Here is a 26,779-nt window from a genome sequence, read left to right as displayed (position 1 = left end):
TTCAATCAATTAGGAAAAATCAATAATCAATACTTGACTAGTCCAGTGTGTGCAGCACTCACCCAGACTATCCTCAGGAGTGAATGCAGCTCAACCAGAAACTTAACTGACGGCGGGACCAGGCATCCACACTGACCTCCGACAGAGAATGGTGCTAGGTGCTAGGAAAGAGATGTGGAGATTAAGCAGCTTGCTCAGGGATACTCAGATGTTGCAGAGCTGGGCAAATTCAGGTTTTCTCCCTCCTGTACAGTCATATTTCTACAGTAAATGGGACAAAAAAGGACCCAGGCCAGTCATGAGTATGCTAACTTTGACCAATACGGTGAGGGGGGAAAAAAACAACTCCAAGTAATCAGGAACTATTAATGCATTTGGGTTGCAAAAGCCTTCAGTGTCATTGTGCTCCATATTGAGGGCAAACATTTCTTGGGTTCAAGGACTAGGAAGGTACGTAGTTTATAGTTTAGTCTCCCTACTAAAAGAAGAATGAATGTTTACCCTCTCTTCTCTTAAAAGTGAGTGGCACCAGACACAAGAGACCAGGGCCCAGAGAACTCAACACTCACAGGTATTGAAAAGCTTTAGAAACTGATTTTACAAATTGTTTCACATGAAAATTTTGTGGAGAAAGTCACCACTTTGATCTTTTTTTTTTTTTTTTTTCAGATACAGTGAACACCGGCCAAATTGTTTTAATTTCCGAATTTATTAAAATGATTAACCTCAATACTGCAAGTGCATGTACAAAATATTTGTAAAAAATGTTTTTAATGAAACGTTAAAGAACTTACCTCAAATGCTGAAAAAGTCCTTTTTCATTCTTTCAGTACAAGGAATACATTGTATCTCAAAAGTATTACAACTCAGCAAAAACAATTTATAACAGTAATTTGAAAATGATTGAAAATTGAATACTTTACATATATTTCTATGATCATCTCCTAATTCTTACAATGCCAAAATCTTAACCAATCATTGCATAAGCTCAAGCTAAGAGTTTTATTGAATGCAACCTCTTCCAAACTGGTCAACGGTGTGTGGATGTCACCATTCCACACGGTGAAGTTCTACAGCAGATCCAGAAGAGTTCCGAGGCCCCTACCTTTACCAACGGAAATTAGGTTTCCCTAGAAGGCATCAACAGTGGCTGCTGAGTGCTTGTGCATACCGACTCCTGAGAGGCAGTGATTTACTACCAAATGTCACTGCTTTTGAGACCCATGGGAAGGTCAGCCTCCAAAGAGGAGGCCATGATAAAATTAAAACATCATAAATAAGTTACTAAAATTCAGCTGAAAAATGAAGAAAAATGGGAAATGTGTTTTGTCACTTTTTAAGATCGAAATTCCCAAAACAGCTATTGTTGGTATTCAAATAAGGTTTAAGATTTAGTCTCTGAACCTCTTCAAAACCCCCCGAACTAAGGTGGGAATACAAGAGATGACCCACTGCCCTCCAGCACCTCCAGACACAGGGTCTACCTTCATCTTCCTCAGTGGCAGGGGTTCACATTTCTATGCGGGGACCCCATGAGGGCTGGATGTGCTCTGCAAAGTGCTCCGGGTGCCTTGGACAGGTGCTCCTGAGAGGCTGTGTGGGCTGCCCTACTTCATTGGTGAAGACCTCCAGACGCAGCGAAGTGGGGCGTGGGTGGGTGTGGAAGGAGGTCTACCACATGCTTTCCAAATGCCTGAGGAGTTCCACTGCACCACAACAAACAAGGATGAGACTATGTAAGACTGCAGAAGTAGTTCCTTAGAGAACCAGGAGAAAACAATCTACTTTCTAAAAATGTTCATGAGTCTTAATTTCTATTGGAACCTATGGGCAATCAACAGTCTTAAGGAGCGTCATTTAAACAATATCCCCCCAAACCTGGAAACTAGTAGGAATCAACTAGTAGTAACAGTAAGTATTGAGATTTTCTCCACTGGACTTTTCATGACCTTCAGATTCCTTTCCATATTTCAAGACATGGGCTACTTTCCTATAGACACTATACAAACCCCCTAAATTGATGTTGACTTAGGAACACTGTGTATCAGAAAGCACATGCACACATTTCCCAGAAATAAAGAGACCTACTGGTGTCAAACACCTGTTACAGATTTATATTCCCAAATTCTCTGTCCAATGATTTGCAAAATAATCCAGAGAAATGAAAAGAACCTGGTATTGAACGTAAAGTAGTAATAAAAATTTGCTCATTAAGTTAATTAAAATTAATTTCTCAAAGTGCTTCAAAAAACAAATCTGACTTTTTAACTGATAATATAGTCAAAAAAATTTTGATATTTTCATAATAAACTAACATAAGCCAAGAACTCCCACTGATGCAGTGCTTAAAACTATATATTTATAATTTCCTATTTTATTGGCATGAATATTTCTAAACTTAAAAACCTTCCTGGTAAGTTCTTTTAATTTCTTATGACAAAAATTTCTCACAACACACAAATATTTACAACATATACATTGTTTTCAGTTCTTTACATTGAATCTCAAAGACAAACTTTTTTTATAGGTTACCACAGAACAAAAGCTGTGACTCATGTTTTTATTTCATAAACTATTATAAGTTAAAGTGAATAGATTTTTTTTTAATATTCCTTGTAGCATTTTACAAGTGCAACAGAAAACTTGAAGAACCAAATTAAGATAGCTGTAGTTCATTAGATAAATGTTGCTTGTTGTCATCACGTTGTTCACAGCAAATTTTTGAAAAAATAAGCACCAATCATTCTTGCAAAGAACAATTTTATCTAAAAGGATTGAAAAGAGTTAAATACAAGGTTTTTAATTTACATGACAAGCAATAAATACGCTGTATCGAACCTCATCCCACACACTGCTACCCTCGTACATATAATGAACTGAAAAGTGAGCTGTCACGTATGTCATTGTATTTTTTTTTTTTTTTTAAGAAACCAATCTGACTTCCAACCAATGGTTTGCGATATTAACAAAGGCCACAAACAGTACACCTGGGCCAGCAAACAGTGTGAAACTGACAAAACTCCAAGGGGGAAACATCTAGCAAATAAATCAAAAAGCCAAAGATCATTGCTGGTGATATTAGCATACTAGAAACCCTTAATATGCTGCTACTATGATTTGTTTTAAATTATTGTTTAGTCATATATTAAAGAGCCAGCTGATGCTCTTACAGTTAAAAAAAAACTGTGTAGCCACATTACTGTTTTCAACGTCCTGTGTGGAAAGTTGCTGTCGCTGTACAATTTTGCTTGAGCCTTTATTGTACAACAGGGCTTTACCTCTAACTCAGAATTGCACGTAAGAAGGCTATTTAAAAAGTACGATAAAAATTTGCACAAATCAGACTTAAGAATTGAGTCAGTATGCTGTACACTTTCTACAATAGTATGCTGATAAGTGAAGGGACAAGAAGTGCTGCCACTAAACTTTCAGTTGAGGAATAATTGACTGGAATTTTTTATTTCTTTAAAGTAGTTATCCCAGGTCAAGTTAAGACCAAGAGCTTAGGCATTAAGCCTTAAAGACTGATCTTCTCTTCTCCTTGAAGAAATGTCAATATCTATAGAGTCTTTTCCAACTATTAACCTCAAGCGCTTAGCTGGAGGAAGAGGAATAAAATCGTCTTCAAAGTCATCATCATAGTCATCCTCCTCTTCATCGCCCTCAGAAGAGGAGGAATCATCTGTACTTTCTTCCTCATACTGACTATAGTCATCCACCTCCATTCGAGACTCCAAGAGAGAAAGAGGATCACTGCAGCACACCCCATTTTCATGAAGCCCCTCTGTATAAGACCCCCTATTTTCCTCATCTCGTTTTAGCTGGATTTTTAATTTTGTAGAACTACTGCCTGATCCTGAGTTAAATCCATTATTAAGCTTTGCTACATAGAGATTGTTATCGTTGTCATGGTCTTTGCTTAACTTGATGCTTATTTTTGAAGAGTTCATTCCATCATTCTCTTGGTCATTTGTCTTGCTGCTGCTATCATGACGCCTACGAAGAGTCAATTTGGGAATCCCAGAGTTATTTTCTAGGATTAACTGTGCGTCATACCTTGTGATTCGCCTCTTCTTTTTACTTTTTGCAGTTCTAAAGCTGTCTTTTGTTTTGAAGCTATCTGATGTCACAACTGAACAACCAACGGGTGAAGGAGCACAGTCTGTGTAGCTCACAGGCACGCCCACAGTGCCACTGTGCTCACCCTGGTCAGAATGGGGCCCCATCAAATCTGGTACCGCGTCGTCTTTTCCAGGAGAATCGTGCACTGGAGTAGATTCCTCTATTTTCGCAAACTGTTTCACAAGTTTTCCTTGTCGTGACTTCTTTTTGGACATGCCTGTGTCACTCTTATGACACTTTGCCTCCCCCTTTTGTGCAGTCTCATGAGCCAGTTCTTCCTCCTGCACCACGGGAGCTGGCTGCGGCTGTTCACCACTGTCGGGGCAAGGTTCCGTCATACTGCTTTTATAGCCATCCAACGTATTTGGTTCAAGCTTGATGTCAGAGGCCTCCTTCAGATTTGTTCTTGTCCTCACTGACCGCCGAGTTATGTAGGTGCAGGGCGAGCTCTCCCCCTGCGAATGAGCACCTCTCACAGGATTCTGTCTGTGTTCTCTCGCCGCGTGTCTAGTCAAGCACCCGCTGGCAACTGCGGCTTGGGCTGGTCCCTCTGGCTCCTTATCTTTTTTAATGGGCAAATTTTTATATAGAACTACTTTAGGCTCTTTCAGTACTAAGTTTCCCATTTCGAGTTTTCTTGAAGCATTCTTTTGCTCCAGCCGCTTGCAATGATTTCTCAATTTTATCTTTGAAAGTAAAGGCTTTGCAGGCTTCTTCAGTTTCTTTGGTACCCTGGAATTATTTATATGAGTTAGCTTAGATGAGGTAGAGTTGGAAGAAGCTGGAATTCTTGACATAGATTGCCTCGTTAACGTTCTGCTCTTGCTATTCTTTTTTACGCCAACTGAAGATTTTCGGTTAGAAGCTGTAAGGTTAAAGAGAAAAAGGTGAAAAGCCTTGGTAACAGCAGAGTTCAAGAAAAGAATGCCCGAACCCAGGCTATTAGCTACAGCACGTTTAGATTACACAAACGCCAACAACACGGCTCCTGCTGCAGATTCTGCCAGCGCACCTGCATTCCCTACACTGCTTCTCTTTGAAGTTCTTTTCTAATTTATGGGGCATCTATTCATTTTCGAGGTAAGTAGTTGTATGGTTAAGGAGCTTTTCACAGCAGGGACCTAGATTCCACTCTAAGCTTCTTAATCTGTCATGACACTGGCCCAAACGAATGCTTTCTTCTCCTGATTTAGTAGTTTCCCACATAAAAGATTTCAAAGAAAGTTAACATGGTTTTTTCCTTTCACAGATTCTCCTTAGTCATTTAAAATGTTTCTAAAATCCATTACTCATTAACCCAAAGGAAGTACAGCACTTGGCCATTAACATAGAATAGAAATAGAATACTCATGGGCTCTAAGGAACAAACTCTATCGTAATGGTTTCAAACAAGAAAAACAGATGCTAAGAACCATATATTATCACTCTGAAAAGTAGTCACTACCAAAAAAGAACTGCACTATTCTAAGTTGTCCCCTTCAACTCCGTGAGGACCAGAAGAGGCAACCAGTGCGCTGTCAACTTAGAAGAGCTGCAAAGCTTACTCAGCCCCGTCCCTTCAGTGACGGCCCGATGCCAACAATCACAGTGAAGGAAGATGCATGCTGCTAGAATTGCACACTCTCAGGACAAAGGGAGATCCAACTTCTTTCCTCCAAGGCCAGGATAGAAAAGGGTTACAATGACCCTAATGGTAATGACAACCTGAGTAGTGATGAATATGATTCAATTTGAGAATGAGTGTATTCTTATCCACTGGAATTATACAGAACTACTAGGTAGAAAATATTTTTTTAAATATAAGGATATTTAGATAATTCTTTTGCTACAGAATTTCTTTATGCTTACGAGGCTTGCCTACAAGGTGGATTGAGTAGACGTGCCGTCAATGTAAAGAATAAAGTTGAATGGCTTCTCAAAAGGCTTCATTTGTGACTCAAGCTTAAGCTGCTCCTGTAGTGTCTCTGACCTTGCCACTGACTTTCTGCTATGTTAATTTTTCCTCTGTATTGGCATTCTGGACTATTAATTATAGAAGTTTACCAAGTCAGTTTCTCAATTACTTAGTTCTTGCATGTCCAGTTGAAAAACTTCTTCCTAATCAAAACACTCCATTTACAGATTCACTAGAGAAGCCAGGATAACAAAACGAATCATCACCACCTCTCACCAGAACAGGGAGAATAAAAACAATAAAACATGGGTAGGCTCGGCACACTGCCCACCCAAGTGAGGACCAGGTTCCTGCAGAGAAATCTCTGTCGCTTTCTACATGCCTCAGGTTGCCACGGCAACTGCCATTCCTTCCGCCCAGCTAAGCAAGTAAGTTACCATAAGTTCAGTTTTTATTGAGAGAGGAGCAAGAATGCATCACAAGCATTCCAAAAATATCAAACCACCAAGAATAGAAGGCTCTGCACCTGAGGTCAGGAGTTCGAGACCAACCTGGCCAATATGGTGAAACCCTGTCTCTACTAAAAATACAAAAATTAGTCGGGCACGGTGGTACGTGCCTGTAATCCCAGCTACTGGGGAGGCTGAGGCAGGAGAATCACTTGAACCTGGGAGGCAGAGGTTGCAGTGAGCCAAAATCGCACGATTGTACTCCAGCCTGGGTGACAAGAGTGAAACTTCCTCTCAGAAAAACAAAAACAAAAACAAAGAAGGTCCTGCACGCACAGACTGGCTCATAAATGGCTTCAGGGTACATAAACCAGCAGAATTCACAGCAAAGGGATTCACAGTTTGAACCAAGAACATACTTATACATGTGGGCTGCTACCAAGGTGGCGCCTCTTTTTAGAATAGTAGGAGTGGTGAACTTTGAATGTGATTCAATTTGAGAACGAGTGATTTATTATCCACTGGAACTATACAGAACTATGTGACGGCAAATTTTTTTTAAATAAGAAATTTACAAAATAAGAAAAAATAGGGAACTCTTCGGCTAAAGAGTTTCCTTATGCTTGCCTACAAGGTGGACTGAGTGGACGTGCTGCCAATATAAAGACACTAGTGAAGAAAGGACTGCACTGCTTGGCTTCCCTTTGCTTGGCTCTCTCAGATGTGGCTACAATGATCCTTTGCTCATTCTATGCCTCCTCAAGGACTAATTTATGACCAAACTTAGTGGTTTCCAACCTTTGATTTCTCCTCTTTCCATTCCACTCTCATGACGTACCTGCAAGCACCCTTACAAAACACTCACATCTATGTCATATTCTCAACAGCAATTCCCGCCATCTGGATCCAGCCTGCTCCTCCAATGAGACAGCCTTTGGTGATCTGATAACTTCTTGTCGTCAAACCCAGCACACGCTCTTCAGCCCTTCCCTTTCTTCATTTCTCTGAATGTGACACTGATAACCACTTTTTCTTGAGAAAACCTTTCTTCTCTTGGCTGTCAAAGACAGCGCACTCTCCTGGTTCCCTTCTCCATCCCTGGCACCCTCCTTCATCGGACCCTTAGACTATTCTTCTTCAGGTCTGTGTAGTCCTAGGCCCCAGGTGACAAGCACCCATTCTCGCACGGCTATTACTACTTACAGGCTGACAGTTCCCGAACTCTGGACAGACTTGCTCCTAAATTACAGAACCAGGTCACCAAATACCGACTGTCTCTAAGCCCCTAAATGGAACTCACCATCAAGTCTCCTGACGATGTCCCCTTTTGAGGTCTCCATCTTGGTCAATATCACCACCACATGCCCAGCTGCCGAAGCAGAAAGCTGGAGGTCCTCCTTGACTCCTGCTCTCCTGAACTGCCTCACCAAGCCAATCACCATGTGCTGTGGAGTCCACCCCTGCAATGTCACTGCAATCTGTCTACTCTTCCCTGTCTCAAATGCCACAGCCTCCTGCACGAACTATGGCAGTTTTGTTTTTCCTCCTGTTTTCCCAACAATTCGTTTACCACCACATAGCCAGGATGACTTTCCTAGTGTATCATGCAGCTTCTGGGCTTTAAACCTTTCAGCAATCTAATGCCCTAAGAATGAAGTCTAGAATTTTAACCTGTGCTCACATCTCTTCTTCTTAGCCTGTACTCGCCATGAAGAAAAGCTTTGACTCAAACTCTCCTCTGTCTACAGAGCTGTCTGAAAGGCCCTCTGCTTTGAATAGGCTTTACTTGGCCAACTTCCCATCCCCCTGTAAGACTCAGCTTAGGAAACACCTCTCTGAGGGAGCCTCTCGGGACTTTCTCTGCAATGCCTTTCCTATGTCTTCTCACAGCACCCAAGAAGCTCCTTCCTTGGTACTTCCTATTTTTACCCGTTGGATGATTCCCATTTTGTGGTGATTCTGGGCTCGGCTCTCCCCATCCCATCCCTCCTTCCAAAACATTCACTGTTGACAACAGAAAACCAAAGCACTTTTATGTGTTTGTGTCTAAACTAACACAAATGCTCCATTTTTGAGCACAAAATGGGTGTGTATTTGATGCTATGTATTACATCAACACACAGATTTCACTTACATGTTACCAATGTATTCTAATTTTGTTTGAAAAGCATTATCTCATCAAAAGCCCTGTCAAAAGGTATGCTCATCAAATCAAAGGAAAAAAAAAAGGCAAAGAATTTGAGAAATGTGACAAAGATGAGGGTCCAGGAGAGTGACAAGAGTCCTTCACTGTCCAAAGAAGCTGCACTGTCCTGGCAGGGGTTGAGAATTTCAGACAGTGAAGGCTAAAGGAGGAAGTCAGTGGCCACGATGACAAATTAAAAGTCAATGATTTTAAAAAGTCCATCAAGAAACCAAGGACTATGACCTAAATGGGGTCAGATGCGCCTGTGTTTGAGCTTGCTGTGGCACTTATATGCCTCGTATGACTCTTCCCCTAGTGGCTGGGACGAATCTCAAATGCATGGACCTGGACAGTAATTTTAGGTGGGGGTACACATTCTTCTCAGCAATTACTACATGCTAGGTGCTGTGCAAAATGGCCACATTCATCCTAATGAACGCCGTTGGAAGGGAATGCGATTAAAGCTATGTGAAAACCAAGCTTACATGGACTAGCGTGCGTAAGGTCATCTATCTGGTGAATGGCAGAGATGCGACTTGTTAGGCCTTCCTGAGCATTAAAATCACTCTTATGCTGCCTATAAGGCATACACAGAAGAACTATGCTGTTGGCCTCAACTTACGGGTAAAGGCCCCACTGCATGGCTATTATGGTCATTTCAGGGTGTACTCAAAATCATAAGGCAGTGTGGCACAAGACTTCCAGTCAGATAAAACAGCTGTGACCGATACCAAAGCCTTCCTGAGCACTCAGGCTGCACTGGAAATGCAGAATCAGCGTGAACTAAGATAATACAAGGGCCAGAGCTGAGCATCTCTGGAGCTGGAGGATCCAGAAGGCCTCTGACAGGACTTTAAAGACCTCGGTCTCAAGGAGTTTACTTGGCACAAGCAGCTTTCATCTGATGTGACTAGCACAGACTGCCAATGGCTACCTGGAATGGGGTGTTAGAACTCGGAAGCAGCCTGAAGGCTCAGCAGAAAACTGTTCAGATCAACTCTTGACATGAGTGACAGGGCAGGAGTGAGGAGGAGCGCCCCAGCCTCTGCATCTAAGACAGGTCCTCCATAGTTAAGATCAACTTCTCCCTCTGCCCCAGCCTCTGCATCTCGGACAGGTGCTCTATAGTTAAGATCAACTTCTCCCTCTGGCCGATTCTTCTGGGGCTTGTCCTGACTTGTAGCATCTGCAGAGACCCGTGTCCGCATCTTCACAGACTGCTCGCGAGCCTCTCTCTGGTCTCACCTTCCCTATCACAGCACTAACTTCAGAGGGGGCAGCCCAGTCAGCGAGGCATAAGAGGCCTGAAAAACCAGAATCCTCCAGTCCTGGCATTCTAATTCAGACCTGTGGACTGGATTTGTGAAAACGGATTCCTTGTTGTCTCTACTTCTGGATGCTAAAGCAAAGTCACACTGTAGCTCTCAAGGTACTTTCCAAAAAAGCACCTGTATGGAAGAAAATTTTTCTTCCAACTACTCAGAATATTTCTTTATACATGTGTTCAAAGAAAGCAGTTCCTCTATCAGCTGCTAAATTCTAAACGAACCACAGGATAAAGATGAGCAGCCACACAGAAAAAGCACTCCGCAAACACACACACAGCATGTGCACCCACCACCCTGGGAGGAGGGCCTGGCAGTGCTGGCTTTCCTGCAGGCTGTGGCTTCCAGAGCCTTTCTTTCAGACAGGTGGAGGGGATGGCTGAGACAAACACCAAAAGAAATACAGCCTAAGAGAACGCATGTAAGAACTCAAGAAATCCTTACGTGAACATGACTTAACATACAATGGTCTCAGAGACAACTAAAGCCTTGAGCTCCTTCAGAGAGAGCACTGAGCCATGCCTATCCACTCTGCCCATGACCTCAGAGTTAGTCATACTGACCCCTGGATTGCTCCAATCATGCTGCAGAAAGGGAATTTGAATAAGCCAAGCACCCCAATATCAGCAGTCACTGCAAAATGTGCACCTCTCTTCTGTAATGCTGAGACTCCAGCTCAAAGCGATTATTCAGTCCCTCTGAACTTGAAAGCCTGTGCCTCCAGTTTGTTCTGCTTACTTGTGCACCTGTCTTATCCTGGAGCTAAGGCATAAGCTCCCTGAGGAAAGGGCCCAAGTCTCAAACATCTTTGTATGTCTTCAAGAACTAGCAGGATTTCAGTAAGTATTTAGTTTATTAATATATATTCCCAAATATTTGGTTTAATAAATATTAAGTTAAATATTAGTATACCCAACATCTTCCAAAAATTATTTGTATTCTTATCTTTTAAACTAAGTAGTATATTGAGTTCACTAGCTATACACTAGTAATAAAGTTACTACTTAAGCATAAAACACCTACGTCACATAGCCATTCAACATGGGCAATTTTGTGGCTGTCTCCATATACAGATGGCAGCACAAACCTAAGTGTTTTTGTTTAAAAATCACAGGTCTCTGGCCAGGTGCAGTGGCTCACGCCTATAATCCCAGCACTTTGGGAGGCCAAGGCAAGGCGGATCACCTGAGGTCAGGAGATTGAGACCACCCTGGACAACATGATGAAACCCCGTCTCTACTAAAAATACAAAAATTAGCTGGATGTGGTGGCACGTGCCTGTAATCCCAGCTACTTGGGAGGCTGAGGCAGGAGAATCGCTTGAACCTGGGAGGCAGAGGCTGCAGTGAGCTGAGAGTGCGCCACTGCACTCCAGCCTGGGGACAGAGCGAGACTCCGTCTCAAAAGAAAAAAAAAAAAAGACACAGGTCTTACTATGTTGCCCAGGCTGGTCTCAAACTCCTGGGCTCAAGTGACCCTCCCACCTCAGCCTCCCATGTAGCTGGGGCTACAGGCGTGCCACCATGCCTGGCTTTTAAGTGTTTTTATGTCTGCATTTATAAAATGGGCTTCACAAGTCTCCAGTTTCACCAAGGAACCAGACTCAGAAAACAAATGGTCGTTATGCTGCATTTATTATGAGAATCAACAGTCAACAGTTAATGATTGACTAACTCTTGTTGTTCACTCTGGACATTAACAAAAAAGACTGGAATAGGGCTACAGCACTGCTTTTACGCTACACGGGTTATGCTTGGACTCTGACTCCCAGCAGCAGGTAGATTCAGGAATTCATGGCAGTGACATTCACCATCATGGGAAACACTTTCCCTTTTCTTCAGGATTCTCTGTAGTGGAAGAGAGCACCCAGTGTTGGGCTGAAAACATCTGAAAGTAGGGAGAAGAACCTAAAATAATCAGTATCTCAGAGGGCTCTAAGGTGCCAAGAAGTCTCACTGGACATTTAAGTGCCAACAAAGGCATACTTTCAGAATCGCCAAGTCAAAACTTTCTAACTTCTGTCTCTCTCAGAGACAAGTGAGACTAAGAGTCTACTGCTTTAGTGGCAACTACAGAAAACTGGTGTTACCCAGAAAAACAGGAGCAATTAGAAATGGTTCCAATATTTCAAAGCTCCACAAACAGGATGTGCTTTCCTTTGCCCATTTAGGGTTTCTTCTCTTTCCTTTCTCTTTGTTTAGTCTTCGTTCTCTTTTTCAGTTTCCATCAGATCTTGCCCCCACACACCACTGGAATCTCAGAGGTTGCTTCTTTCTCCTTTCCATCTTTACTCCTACTTTCTGGAGTAGCCAATACAGCATGTCACAATATGGCACTGTTCAAAATGCTCCTCTATCACAATTCTGAGTCTGGTACTGGTGGTCTGCTGAACTGAGTCAGTTCGTTTTGAAAAAGGTCAGCAAGCAATGAAAAGGTGGAAGCCTTGAGGCCAGAAGCTATGAATTCCCCAAGTCCATCATCTTTTCTAACAAACTGGCTAGGCACTGGAATGTATAGAGTCTAATAATTCTACTCAGTCCTTTTGTCTTCTTGCAGGACCTAGTGACATCATCACAGTCTCTAACACCTTGAAAATGTTTAAAACATATGATGACCTTGGAACATACGATGAAGAACTCATATCCAGTTACCAAGGTATTCAAGAAAAATAGTCTAGAGGACGGTACTAAAGTTAGAGGTGGGATACAGACTGTGCGCCTCTACTCAAATCATGTCTAGAGCCTTGAAGTGCTGCCAAAGCTCACAAGTCCCAGTCTCTCTGAGTATTTAAAAGTTTAAAACTACTGAAGCACACTTTATAAAGCAAATTGTGTGAAAATACTTTTAAAAGATATGTTTATCAAATCTCCCTTACTTACTTGCATTGTTTTTTTCCTGAGTGGTATCTGCATCAGTGTTAGAGCTGACAGATTGACTGTCTGAATTTTTGCTGCTGTCACCTAACTTTTTAAGCCTATTTAAACGTTTATCTGTTTCTCTGAGTCCATATTTGCTATTGATAACAGGAGCAGGCGCAGGCAGTCCCACTCTGGATTTAAAAGCACCAGTTCCCCGTCTGAAAGAGAAAATAGCACAGGTTAAACAAACAGAACACACTTTCTTATAATAAGCTTAAACTGCTGAGGGTACTTGGCTACAGGTTAACAGATGTGATGAGCTGCTGAGGCCTTAATCACCACTGGAAACCCAAGACTAGAACTCACAAAGGAAATTAAGTATCTATATTATAAAATTAACTTTAAATCTATACTTAAAATAATAAAACAACTTGTTATGACTATTATCAATCATTAACTGCCTATGAGAAACTACTGGACCTTGTAAAATTTTTTTTTTTTTTTGAGACAGGGTCTCACCTACCGCCCAGGCTGGAATGCAGTGGCACGATCATGGCTCACTGCAGCCTCAACCTCTCAGGCTCAAGTCGTGCCACCTCAGCATCCTGAGTATCTGGGACCATAAGCGTGTACCACCACCACCAGCTAATTTTTAAATTTTTTTTGTAGAGATGGGGTCTCACTATGTTGCCCAGGCTGGTCTCCAACTGCTGGGCTCAAGGGATCTTCCCAGCTGGGTCTCCCAAAGTGTTGGATTTACAGGCGTGAGCCACCACGCCCAGTCCTTTAATAAACATTGCCAGATTACTTTGCCAAAGGGATAGAGCAAATCATGGTCCTACTAGCATGGTGTGAGTTCCTGCTTCTCCACATCCTCATCAATGGTACATTGTACTCCTTAAATTTTGCCAAAGTCGGCCAGGCATGGTGGCTCACACCTGTAATCCCAGCACTTTGGGAGGCTGAGGCGGGTGGATCACGAGGTCAAGAGATAAAGAGACCATCCTGGTGAACATGGTGAAACCCTGTCTCTACTAAAAATACAAAAAAAAGTTAGCCCGTCATGATGGCGGGCGCCTGTAGTTCCAGCTACTCAGCAGGCTGAGGCAGAAGAATTGCGTGAACCTGGAAGGTTAAGGTTGCAGCGAGTCGAGATCGAAACTTAGACAGAGCAAGACTCTGTCTAAAAAAAAAAAAAAAAAAAAAAAAATTCTTTTTTGCCAAAGTGATGAGTGAAAATGAATACCTAATCTTGTTTTAATCTTGTTTATGGCCATTTTTCTCCTGTGAAGCATCTCTGCATCTCTTTTTCCTTTACCTTTTTTTCCTATTTGACTATGTCTTTTCCTTACAAGCTTACAGGAGCTTATTGTTATTAGAATTTTTTTTTTTTTTGAGACACAGTCTTGCTGTGTCGACCAGGCTGGAGTGCAGTGGTGCGATCTTGGCTCACTGCAACCCCTGCCTCCTGGGTGCAAGCGATTCTCCTGCCTCAGCCTCCTGAGTAGCTGGAATTACAGGCGCGCACCACCACACCTGGCTAATTTTTGTATTTTTAGTACAGATGGGGTTTTGCCATGTTGGCCAGGCTGGTCTCGAATTCCTGACCTCAGGTGATCCACCTGCCTAGGCCTCCCAAAGTGCTGGAATTATAGGCGTGAGTCACACGTGCGTGGCCTCTGCTTTAAATTTTCTAGAGTAAAATGTGCAGCACTTATGAACATATTACAATTACTATTGTCAGTGAACATATTACAATTACTATTGTCAGTACAGTGTAGCAGAGAAACATGCTTCAAATGTATCCTGGAGTGTCTAGCACGACTCAGTGTCTCTGCACACGTGATTCTGTCCATTCTCACTTCTTCACGGAGCCTCTTCCTTTTACCCTCTGGCTCTCAGCACAGTGTGTGTGTCCCCTTCACTGAACTGCCCTGACAGCTGGCACTGTGCTGGTCTTGTTTATCTTGCATGCACTTGGCCTAACACTAAGTAACTGTTCAGTTAATATGTAATGAATAACGGAATGAGCTCCTAGATGCATCTTTCCAGCTAATTTCTGTAAAGGCAGAAACAATTTGGTGTTTATGAGAACTTCAAGAATATATGCAGCCAATCTTGAAATCAAACTGCTCAAACAGTCTGACAATAGCCATGGCCACTATTCTCCATCATGCTGTTCCATTTAAAAAGGACTTAACACACGTTTCTATCTACTTCTCACACTAACCCTGTGGAGTAGGTGGGATTATCCTCATTTTCACCAGTGAGAAAACAGCGGCTCATGAAAGAGAACTAATCTGCTCAAGGAAAATGACTATACCTGCAGTTCTAAACCAGGGAAAGAGCTGTTTCGGTGTTGGTTTGGCATCCTGAGTATGTGGTTAGGTGTTTTCAGGACCACCTCCAAAAACTTCATTATATATATTTACTCTATTCATTCATTTACCAAATATTTATCAAGGACTTACTATGCACCAGGGTACTGTTCTGTATTCTGGGGATATAGCAGAAAATGAAACAGATAAAAGCCCCTGCCTTCATGGAGCTTACATTCTAATGAGAAAATAACCAGAAACCAATTATTGTAGTTAATATTTGTGTATTAACTGTGTGCTATTCTACATGCTTTACAGGAAATAACAAATTTAATCTTCACATCAACCCTACAAAATAGGTTCTGATGTTATCCCCATTTTACAGATGGGGAAATTAAGGCACAAAGCAGCTAAGTGACTTGCCCTACACATCACATAGCTAATGAAATGCAGAGTTGCAGGATTCCAACCCAGGCAATCTGATTTCAGATGACAGGCACTTAACTGTTATACTGTTTCCTCTACAAAATGATTTTGAAGAATTATTGAACTATAATTAAACTATAGATTAAAGGGTATTCTGTGGACTGGTCGAAGATCTAACCAACATGTGAATAATTTTTACGTAGAAAAAGATAAATTTTATGTCCCTCTGGTAAAAATTCAGCAGCACTAGGAACTGGTTTTCTGCCACATCTTTATGGCAAGGAGCCCACTCAATGCTGGGAGAGAGATGGCTACGGTAGCATTGTGACTTTATGACTCCGTCCTCTCTCACCACACAGTTGGAAATCCCTGGCTATCCAGAAAGGAGTGAAATGGCGACTGGGGTATCTGCCCACTGCAACCTCTAGGCTGACTATTTGTAGGTGTTTTAAAGTGGGAGAAGTGACACTAATAACTTTGATCGTAACTCCACAAAAGCAATATGAAGTGGAAAGAATGAGGACTCTGAAGTTAGGCTGACTGGGGTCTGATACTTATGTTCTGGTACTTGCAATGTGGGCACCTCCTAGCTCTCTCATGAATATCTGTGAGAACTGAACAAGGTGGTGTGAGTAAAGTGCCTGGCACAGTGCGAGATGTGCAAAATGGACTCCAGGTTTCCTGCTCTGTGGCTGTGTGGTCTGTACTGCCTTTGAGGGGACTCTTCCTGCAGCCCTTGCCTGCCTGAGCCTGTGACGCTCCCTTTATGGTGCTCTCACATACAGAAGTCACTATAATGAGCAATATGAACTGGTGGTCCTGCCAATGAAGATTTGGGGGATTTCTGTAAAGACTCCAGGACTCTTGATGAGACATAAGAAGAGGTTCCTTATTGAATGACTGATATCAGGGAACAACTCTTAAGAACTGTGAAACCAAAATTCCAGAAGACACAGCTTGATAATATGCAAGACGACTATCAGTGGTGAACTCCACTTGACATTTTGAGTAGCGGCAACCCCATTCTGGCACTGCATGTGTGCATGTGTGTGAGCTATTAACCATTCTCTCCTTAAACACATCTGTATTCTGGCCCACTCTTAGCTGGTAATATTACGATTTTAAAGGGAAATTTTAAATGTATTTAGGGACATTCCAGTGTCCTTAAATAGTTGTGCAGCATTTGACTTTGTTCATATACATTGCACCGGCCGCTATGCTAAAGAACATAAAGACTATTTCTGCGTTTAAACAATGAAGAGACAATGTGAGTTTAATCCCCATAATCAGGTTGTTAACAAAAGATGTTTAGGCTGAACATTTTATTTAATACCTTACCTTTCGCAAGTGTAACACTCGCAGAACTCATTATTTTCTCCAAAGAACCCATCTCCATAATAACAAGAAATTTCTTCTCCAGGTTCAATGTCTCTTAGAGCCTTCACACATGCTGTATCTCGACCAGTTGACACAAACTAAAATAAAAGTAACTCAGTAAGAAACTCACACCTGAAGCAAAAACAAAATACTTGAAGAAAAATTTTTTAATGCTTACCTTACAATTAGGTCTGCAATCTGAAAAATGTCCAAAAGATAAAGTCAATTAACTGTTGATAAGATCTGAAACATGAATAATTATAGAAATCTGAAATAAGCTTTCCATATAACTTTACAACTTTTGATAGGAGTTTAGGTCTCAAGTTCAACTAAAGGAATATATATTTATTTTAATAAGTTTGTGGAAAAATTTCTATTTCAAATTCTCCTTTAAAGGAAGATAAAGATTTGACTGAGGCTGACAAGGCCATTCTAGCAGTTAGCAGGAATGCCCAACACTAGCGCCAACACCTTGGAAATACAGCTTACCATGGTTTATAAACGCAGCAGGACCCAGCCAGAGTTGAGCACAGTTTTTCCTTGTGGAATACATGACACTGAAGTCGTTTTCTCCATGTCTAAGTAGCATGTTCTCCTCAATTTCTGAAAGTTCGGCAATACAACCCACCAGTAATTCTATTTTGTCATTTCGTTTCCTATTTAAAATATGTGATGTGTTAAAAATTACTAGTAATTAAATATAGTAAGGCTTCTTTTAATAAAATAATCCTGACAATAAATATCAGAAACTGAAAAGGCCTAGCTGTCTGTACTTTAGTTAGCTCACTGGGATCCCCACCTGGCTATCTTCTCTTCCACCTTGGAGCTCCACAACCTTGTGCCATGGTTACTTGTGTACCTATCTTATTCCTGCGAGAGAATGGAAACTCAATCAGGACAGGGACTATGCCACCTATGTTTCTGAATCCCCTGGTGTGGTGTTTTGCAAGCAGAAAGTACTCAAATACTTGTGGCAATGAATTAAACTTTCTGACTGCTGGATGAAGCAGGCAGGGACCAGTGGCAGTAAGGGTTACGAGGATCCGGAATCACGGTGCCACTCTTTAGAGCACAACATCCGCTAGGAATATAATGCAAGCCAAATTTTCAATCTTAAATTTTTTAGCAGCCACATTGAGAAAGTTAAGTGAATATAGGTGAAATTACTTTAACAATTTATTTTATTTTATTTGAGACGGAATCTCGCTCTGTTGCCCAGGCTGGAGTGCAGTGGCGTGATCTCGGCTCACTGCAACCTCTGCCTCCTGGGTTCAAGTGATTCTCCTGCCTCAGCCTCCCAAGTAGCTGGGACTATAGGTGCGTGCCACCACACCTAGCTAATTTTTTTTTTGTATTTTTACTAGAGACGGGGTTTCACAGTGTTGGCCAGGATGGTCTCGATTTCTTGACGTCATGATCCGCCCACCTCGGCCTCCCAAAGTGCTGGGATTACAGATGAGCCACCGTGCCCGGCCAACAATATATTTTAACCCAATATCCAAAATACGATTTCAGTAGGTAATGTAAGAACTATGAATGGGAATAAAATTTAATATGAAATCTGGTATGTATAGCACACTTACAGCGCTTCTCAATTCAGACTAGCTACATTTCAAGGACTCAAGGGCTGGTGGCTACTGTAATGGACGGTACAGCTCTAGGACCCTAGATCTCAAACCTACACACCCATCTGCAACACAGGGAGCCACATAATCCAACTAGGAGGCTCAATACATCCTGAGGTAAATGAAGCACATTTCATGTACACACACTCACCCCAGAGGCCTGGCAATAAGGTTCTTTTACCTATCCATTTTCAGATATCCGACCCCCCAAATTTTTGTGGTAGAAATATCGGAGGGTGGGTACATGAGGAGCTACATGTTTTTCCTGGGAGATAACACAGGGAACAGGCATGATAGGAAAGAAGATACAGTAGTATATTCTCTTTCATCTGTAACTTTTATCCCTTTTAGCTGGGCTCAACTCTGACTTTTTTGAGACAGAGTCTCACTCTATTGCCCAGGCTGGAGTGCAGTGGCGCGATCTCAGCTCACTACAGCCTCTGTCTCCTGGGTTCAAGTGATTCTCCTGCCTCAGCCACCCAAGTAGCTAGGACTACAGGTGTGCGCCACCACGCCCAGCTAATTTTTGTATTTTTAGTAGAGATGGGGTTTCACCATGTTGGCCAGGCTGGTCTTGAACTCTTGACCTCAAGTGATCCGCCTGCCTCGGCCTCCCAAAGTGCTGGGATTACAGGCGTGAGCCAATGCCCCCCACCAACTCTACTACTTTTATTGAAGCTGGCATATATACATTTATATATATATGTATGTATGTATTTTTAAGCAACTAATGCTTTAGGGAGGTTTCCACCCATAAAACTAGGATCATTAAGACTTTAGCCCCAACCTTTCTTCTAGGCCAGTAGAAGACTGACTGTGGAAGCCAGGTTATCTAATAATGGTGTCCACAACCCTTCAGCAATCATATCACTAAACAGGCATCCAGAGTCAATAAAGGAAAATGAAAAGCAATTTGGCCTAGAGATGGGATCTGGTTCAACTGAGACTTCCGATTTCCCCACTCTGACTCCAGCTGATGGGCCAAGGCAACGGCGATGCATTGGCTACTTCAGGGTAAACTCTAGCTTCATTCCTTACCATGAATTTCTCAGCACTTCAATAATAACTTAAAAGAGAACTTTAAATTAAATTAAAGGTTTATACTAGTAGAATAGTTACCACTCTTTTGTTGCAACTATTTTGGCTCCATTTTGTTCTGATGAGTATCTATTACATGGCAATATTTCAAATCCACTGTCAGTTGCAAACATTCGCAAATAAATAAATACCTAAAACAGGAAAAAAAAATTGATAATGACCTTAAACGGTATACCCTGCTAGACTTTCTTAGAATTATAAAAGCAAACCACCCGCAATGATGAAAAAAATGTAAGATCTAGCCTGAGCAACATAGCGAGACCCTGTCTCTATGGAAAACATTAGCCAAGCATGGTGGCATGTACCTTTAGTGCCAGCTACGTGGGAGGCTGAGAGGGAAGACTCACTTGAACCCAAGAGATGGAAGCTGCAGTGAGCCATAATCAGGCCACTGCATTCCAACCTGGGTAACAGAGCAAGATTCTGCCTCTAAAAAAACAATAAAATAAACAAAAAAAGATCATTAAGTAACAAACTTTGTTGTTACTCAAGAGTTTTGAATGTCACAATTTTTCTCATTTTGCAATATCTGCATGACAGTAACTAGCTGAACACCTCTAACCAAAAAATTCAAAATCCTCCCATGAGCATTTCCTTTGAGTGTCACGTCAGTGTTCAGAAAGTTTCAGATTTTGGAGCATTTCAAATTTTTGGGTTAAGGGTACTCACTCTGTATGAGTACCTAATGGCTTGTTTCCCTTAAGGCTCATAATGAATTTCACCTCTATATGACAAAGTTTTCTCTCCTTTTTTGGTTTTAGAGACAGGGTCTTGCTCTGTCTCCCAGGGCTAGAGCGCAGTGGCACGATCATAGCTCAGTACAGCCTCTAACTCTTGGGCACAAGCAATGCTTCTGGCTCTGCTTCCTGAGTAGCCGGAACTACAAACTACAAAGGTACACACTACCATGCCTAGCTAATTTTTTTGTTCTTATTTTTTTAGCGATGGAGTCTTGCTATGTTGCCTAGGCTGGTCTCGAAGTCCTGGCCTCAAGCAATACTCCCGCCTTAGCCCCCTCAAAGTGCTGGGATTACAAGCATGAGCCACTGAGCCTGGCCCAGTTTTTTCTCTGGACTGTCATCCAAATGACTGTATGTTACAAGATCTTCAGACTGATTAGTTTTATGAAAAATAAATTTAAAATTTCAGTATTAACTAACATTTAGGGTTTTAATTTACTTCACTATTCTTATCCAAATAGGTTAACAGCATCAGTCTTAATAAACTTACATGTTCTTTGAATAATTTCTCCTGCATTTTATTCTTGTTGAGAAAATAGTGCCGTGCCCATTCGCCTGAAGTCAAACATTTGAAGGCTTTCTCCAAGTGTTCATCTTTCTTAAAACGTTCAATTACTTCCTTTAGTTCTTCCTGCCTTCCTTTAATAGGCCGAAATCTGAAAGAAATCAAAAGAATGAATGGGTTATCTGCCACAATCCTTGCGCCACTGATCCATCTTAACAGATGTTGAGAAAGAGCTAATACCCTAAAAACAGCCATGGTTATCAGAGCAAAGATCTAAGAGAACAACAATCAATAGTCTTGATTACTACTACTCAAGTAATACTGATCACCTGGATACGCAACTTCTCTTTTTTCAATCTTTTATTTTAATATTTTTATTTCACTGTTATCTCAGTAACTTCTCTTTTTTCAATCTGTTATTTTAATATTTTTATTTCACTGTTATCTCATTAACTGTGAGGTGAGCAGATGATTCAAACAAAAGCTGTCTGATTCAGACTTACACTAGTTGTCACCTTTGGGAGACACAAAATCAAAGCTCTAGAATACAGCACACCTAATTTAGAGTTAGAATGACAAGAATCTTTTTAAAACATGCAAAATCAAGCTGGAAGAGTGCCAGGCAATGAATTTCAGAAGTATGATGATGTAAACAAAACCATGCCATACATAAAAACATTCTTTATGTACACAGTTAGAAGAAACCCCAAACTAAGTATTCCAACAGGCTTTGAAACACACCTCGTCGTTCTAACCACCCATGTCAAAGTCATCTTTGATGACTGCATTCAGAGACAAAATGAGTACAAGCAGTGTAACTCTAGTGGTGAAACTGCTATACTGGTAATGTAGGAAAACTGATGGGGTAGAGTTGTTTTTTTTTTTTTGAGATGGAGTCTCACTCTGTGGCCCAGGCTGGAGTGCAGTGGTGTGATCTCGGCTCACTGCAACCTCTGCCTCCCGGGTTCAAGTGATTCTCTTGCCTCAGCCTCCCATGTAGCTGGGATGACAGGCGTGCGCCACCATGCCCAGCTAATTTTTATATTTTTAGTAGAGACCACGTTGGCCAGGCTGGTCTTGAACTCCTGACCTCAAGTGGTCTGCCCGCCTGGGCCTCCCAAAGTGCTGGGATTACAGGTGTGAGCCACTGCGCCTGGCCTGCGGGGGTGGAATTGAGAAGGCTTCCATTGTAGAATCAGCCATAATGATGTCTTCAGAATATTATACCATTAGGTCTATATTTACGCATGATGCAGTTATGGCCCAAGCAAGACAAATTTGTGAACCCCTCATTCTAAAGCTGTGTTTTCAGTAAAACGTGTACTATAAAGTTACTAGCATCTTAATTTCAAATTTTCTTTTCACGTCAATTTTATAAAGCTAATTCTCCCAAATAAAGTTTTCATTTAAAAAAAAAAGTTTTATTTTATTTTCATAAAGCTAATTCTCGCCGGATTATGGCCAGGTGTGGGGGCTCTCGCCTAATCCCAGCACTTTGGAAGGTCGAGGCGGATGGATCACGAAGTCAGGAGATCGAGACCGTCCTGGCCAACCTGGTGAAACCCCGTCTCTACTAAAATGCAAAAAATTAGCCAGGCCCACGTAGTGGCACACGCCTGTAGTCCTAGCTACTCAGGAGGCTGAGGCAGGGGAATTGCCTGAACTTGAGAGGTGAAGTTGGAGTGAGCCAAGATCACACCACTGCACTTCAGCCTGGTGACAGAGCGAGACTCCGTATCAAAAAAACAAAACAAAACATCCAACAGAAAAAAGGAATCACATATTGCCATTCAAATAACATACATTAAGAAAAAACATTAGTGGTTCAGGAGAAAAAAATCTTTATGTGTCTTACTCTGACATTTAAAATTGTACATTTCATAAACCTGAATATGCTAAAATTGAGGTAAGATTTAGCACAAACTCCAGCAAAGGAAGCATTCAGCAGAATTTTTTTTCCTAGAGGAGCTATCATACATGTATTCATAGTATTTCAGTAAGATTTCAAGCCACAATATTTCATCAAGGATTATTAGGTGCTGTGGTGTGCACACAGTGGCATATGAAGTGCTACGGTGAAAAATACAAGAGAAGGCCACTGTTCTTGAATGGAAAATTTAATTGGGCCTAAAAGACATATATATGCATCAAACAGTTAAGCAAGCGATCAATATGCAAATGCATGTTAATATGCTAAAAACTGCACTGCTACAGCACCTAAAAGTATAGAAATTATAACTAGGGTGTAAAATGTACATGGGAAAGGTTTAAGAAAAGCACATTATAGGCAGGTAAGAATCAAAAGGAAGGAAGAGTGAGGGGAAGTCTAAGCAGAAGATCTTAATCAAGCTGGATTCAAAGAGTTGACCAGGGTCAGTTAGTTAGCAATAATAAAGTGAAGTACCAGAATCAGGAAGAGGGAAGACATGAGGTTCTGAACAGGTGTAATACTGTTTACTGGACAGGATCACTGGAAGACTTCAGGTGTATTAATGCATACTGATACTACCAGGAACTTACTAGCTACACACTCTAGTCATTTTTTTTTTAAATTCAGTAATCCTGAATTCTCACAACTATTAGCTGAACCATCTGAAAGTTCAAATATATCCTAGAGATAATACTGAAGAAATGAACGGGGCCCTATTTTCCATTTTCAATCAATTGGTATACAAAGCCTTTACAGACAGATAAATGCAAGTCCTTTAAACAATTCAGAACGTCTTACTAGGCTGTTGACATATGGTGTCAGAGAACCACCATGAAAATAAAGAGCTGTAGAATTGGGAAAGCATCCAAATATCCATACTCAACTACTTGTAGCCATCACAATTGATTGTGTCAAGATACCATCTCCAAGAAATCCAATCGAAACCATTCTTGCTGCAATCCTACACTACATGGTTATTTGCACATGAAGGACAGATAAGACAACAAAGCAGCTCCCAGCTAAGGCATGACCCGTCGAGCAATATGTAATATGAAATATGAAATGGTGGGAAACAGATAACCCATGTTTTGTGCGGCAATCAGAAAAGCAATAGTTCACTTTAAGCAAATGCAATAAATTATCCATGCCATTTAATGACAGGGCTACAAACGACAGAAAGGGCCAAGCTATCTGTACACGCTCAATGTGAAAGTGACCAATGGGAACATTATACAAAAATAAGTTATAGACCTGGAATGAAACTTGGCTATTTTTAATAGGTTTTATGTGTGTTCTATGCTTTCTGAAACAAGTTCATTCCTATCTAAAAATGCCTTCAGGTACCCTTAGTTTTGTTTACTTTTTATTCATAATGCCAAACAATTTACAAGCTAAAACCAACACAAAATAGTCAACTCTTGACTTACTAGTATTCTGCCTACCTTCCCTGTGTTGACTTCTGTTTCTGCTTTCCTGACTTTATTGCCTCAAACATAAAATAAAACCCCTGAAACTATCCCTTGCTACCAATAGCAAGAACCTCTATTTCACTAAAAATGTAAGTTGCTGTCCCAAACCTGTTGAAACTTACTGTCACAGCTGGCTGCTATGCGCATGAAATGACAGTAAGGAAAAGGGGGAAGAAAATGGTTAAGGGTGCAGACAGGCAGGAGATGAGACAGTTGTTTTCAATAATCCTACAGAAGTATGTAAAAGTCAGCTGGCTGGTAGTCCAAATCAAATCCCATTGTAACAAATACTGTGGAAAATAAAAGTTAAGACTGTTACACCTACTAGGGCCGGTGCAAAAGCACTGAGAACCTTAGGGGAATTTTTTTTTTCCTATTACGGAACAGAAAAATACCCTCTCTCCTTAACTATAATCACTCTAAATCTCCCATACAAACTGCATAAAACTATCCTTTTACTCTGGCACTTAAAGGCCAGATAATTTAGAACAGCCCTTTTGTTCCACAAATGAGGAAAATAAGGCCCAACAAGGCTGAGCAGATTGCCAATGACTTAGAGCTAATGAACGGAAGACCTGGGATTTACCCTGGCCTTTCTGGTTCCTGTTGTATGACCTGGCTCAGGAGAGCCGTCCTCACATTGTTTCACGGTTAGAAGAGGATTTGACTTGCGTTTGCCGTTGAGCATCAGCACTGGGCCCAGCCAGAGACAGCTCTAGCTTGTATACTGACAACACAGTGGAAGGGATGGATGCAAATGTGAACTTTAAAATTTCGTATTTGGGTCGGGGGGTGGGTGGCAAGGGAGGCAAGAAAAACAGTTATTTGGCATTTCCAAACCAATATGCCCCGTCCTCCCTCCCTTAATAGAAAATTTGCTACTTTAAATCAACCAAACATATCTATTTTTTCTCTTCTTACACTTCTGATCAATGGCTGGTATAAGAAAAATAAAAATGTCATTTACAATTGGTTATTATTAAAGGGGCAGGAAAAAAACATATGAATTCACACTCCCACACACCTGTTCCCCACTCTTTCCAGAGACTCACTTCCCAGGTTTTCTTGCTATTTGGTTTTTCTGTCTCCCCACTGTGGCAGTGAAGAAAAGTTGTAGACTGTATTAGCTGTGCTACTGTGCCCTTCATTAGCATGCACAATCAAGAGCTGACTGGAGGGGTGGGGAACAGGAAGGGGAACAGAAAAAAGGGAGACAGGGAAGGAGAGAGGAAGAGAGAAAAATGCTCAAATATTTAAGATATAAAATAAAACCATGAGGCAACATAGTGAACACATTTCCCCCCCTGAAGAAAGTTTAGCTGCAAATCAACAGTTTGTAGACACTGAGTGAGGAGTCACAGAGCAGCTCTTCATTCCTTCTTGACCTGAAAATAAATGAGAACCAAAAACATACCTGGCTGAGTCCTGCAATCAGTGCTCAGCTAATCACATGGAGTGACTCCTGATCTTTTGAAGAATGATTTGTTTCTCTTAAAATCACCCTGTTATGAAGTACAAGTGGTTTTTTAAAAAATACAACTATTATCAAACTACTTTAAAAGGTTTGTAAAATGTTCTAAAACTCTATGCTGACACTTCAAATTACTTAACATAAAAGAACATTTTAAAAGGCTGGAATGGGTTAGTCAGTATCTCATTGTTTTTAACACACACTACCTACCTCACAGGGTTGTTGTGAGAAAAACTGTCAGATTTTGAAAAATGCCTTGAGCTCCTCGAAGGAAAGGCGCTATATAAATGCAAAAACAAACAACAAAAATAAAAAGCTATTTGTATAATCTGTACTTGTAATTTCAAAACAGACTTACAATATTCGTTGTTGCAAAAATCTTTAAAACTCTGTGATACTTAAGCACTTTAAGATGCCACAGGTGGGCGCGGCAGGATAGAAGCCATGCTGCTGAAATTCTCTGCTTCCCATAGAACACACCTTACCATGAAGTTAGAAGCTTTGAAAACATTCTTTACGGATTCTAGTCAAGCACTTAATTTTAAAATGATATTTAAAGTGATTCATATCCATATCCAATAGTGGATATGAATAATCAAATACATATATAAGTGAAATAAAAATTAGATGGTTATAACAGTAGAAAAATGAGTAAGGACTGTACAGGCCGACATTCTGATGAGAAAAGCCAAGAAAAGTTCAAAAGAGAAACTCAGTGCCCTGAGGTGACTCCCCTGATGTTTAAATGCTGTCTCCTGCTCAGCTCACTGCTGGCCTGAGTCTCCTTCGTGCCTCAGGATACTGTGACATCTCAGGGTCATGCAGCCTCAAAAAGGGGGCATTACTGAAAGCATCGATCCCTTTCTTACAATATCCCGCTCCCACTCCATTTAAAAACCAGAGGTATAAACAACAACTCTTTTCTTCTTGTTAAGAAGAAAACTTTAGGTTTCGTAATTGACGAAAGTCAATTAAGTTCAAATTTCT

At 41.2% G+C, this 26,779-nt stretch overlaps 1 protein-coding gene across 6 annotated transcripts in view; it reads right to left on the bottom strand.

Annotated features, from left to right (window-relative positions):
• Positions 1–690: 690 nt before the first annotated feature.
• Positions 691–26,779, bottom strand: part of KMT5B (lysine methyltransferase 5B) — a 59,373-nt gene continuing 33,284 nt past the window's right edge. For 3 of the 6 annotated variants that reach the window (XM_054439265.2, XM_054439266.2, XM_063670819.1), the window contains exons 4-11: positions 26,003–26,071; positions 20,908–21,073; positions 19,699–19,808; positions 17,444–17,610; positions 17,133–17,152; positions 16,916–17,052; positions 12,855–13,051; positions 691–4,987 (exon numbers count right to left, since the gene is read on the bottom strand). In XM_054439265.2, coding sequence (XP_054295240.1) covers positions 3,504–4,987; positions 12,855–13,051; positions 16,916–17,052; positions 17,133–17,152; positions 17,444–17,610; positions 19,699–19,808; positions 20,908–21,073; positions 26,003–26,071 — 2,350 coding nt within the window. In that variant the 3' untranslated portion in view covers positions 691–3,503. Of the gene's footprint in view, positions 4,988–11,590; positions 11,863–12,854; positions 13,052–16,915; positions 17,053–17,132; positions 17,153–17,443; positions 17,611–19,698; positions 19,809–20,907; positions 21,074–26,002; positions 26,072–26,779 lie in introns of those variants that run through there. The other 3 variants (XM_063670820.1, XM_054439270.2, XM_054439267.2) reach the window with 3 other exon arrangements.

This window comes from Pongo pygmaeus, chromosome 9 (assembly GCF_028885625.2).
Source record: "Pongo pygmaeus isolate AG05252 chromosome 9, NHGRI_mPonPyg2-v2.0_pri, whole genome shotgun sequence".
NCBI lineage: Eukaryota > Metazoa > Chordata > Mammalia > Primates > Hominidae > Pongo > Pongo pygmaeus.
This window is presented reverse-complemented; position numbering and strand designations above follow the sequence as displayed.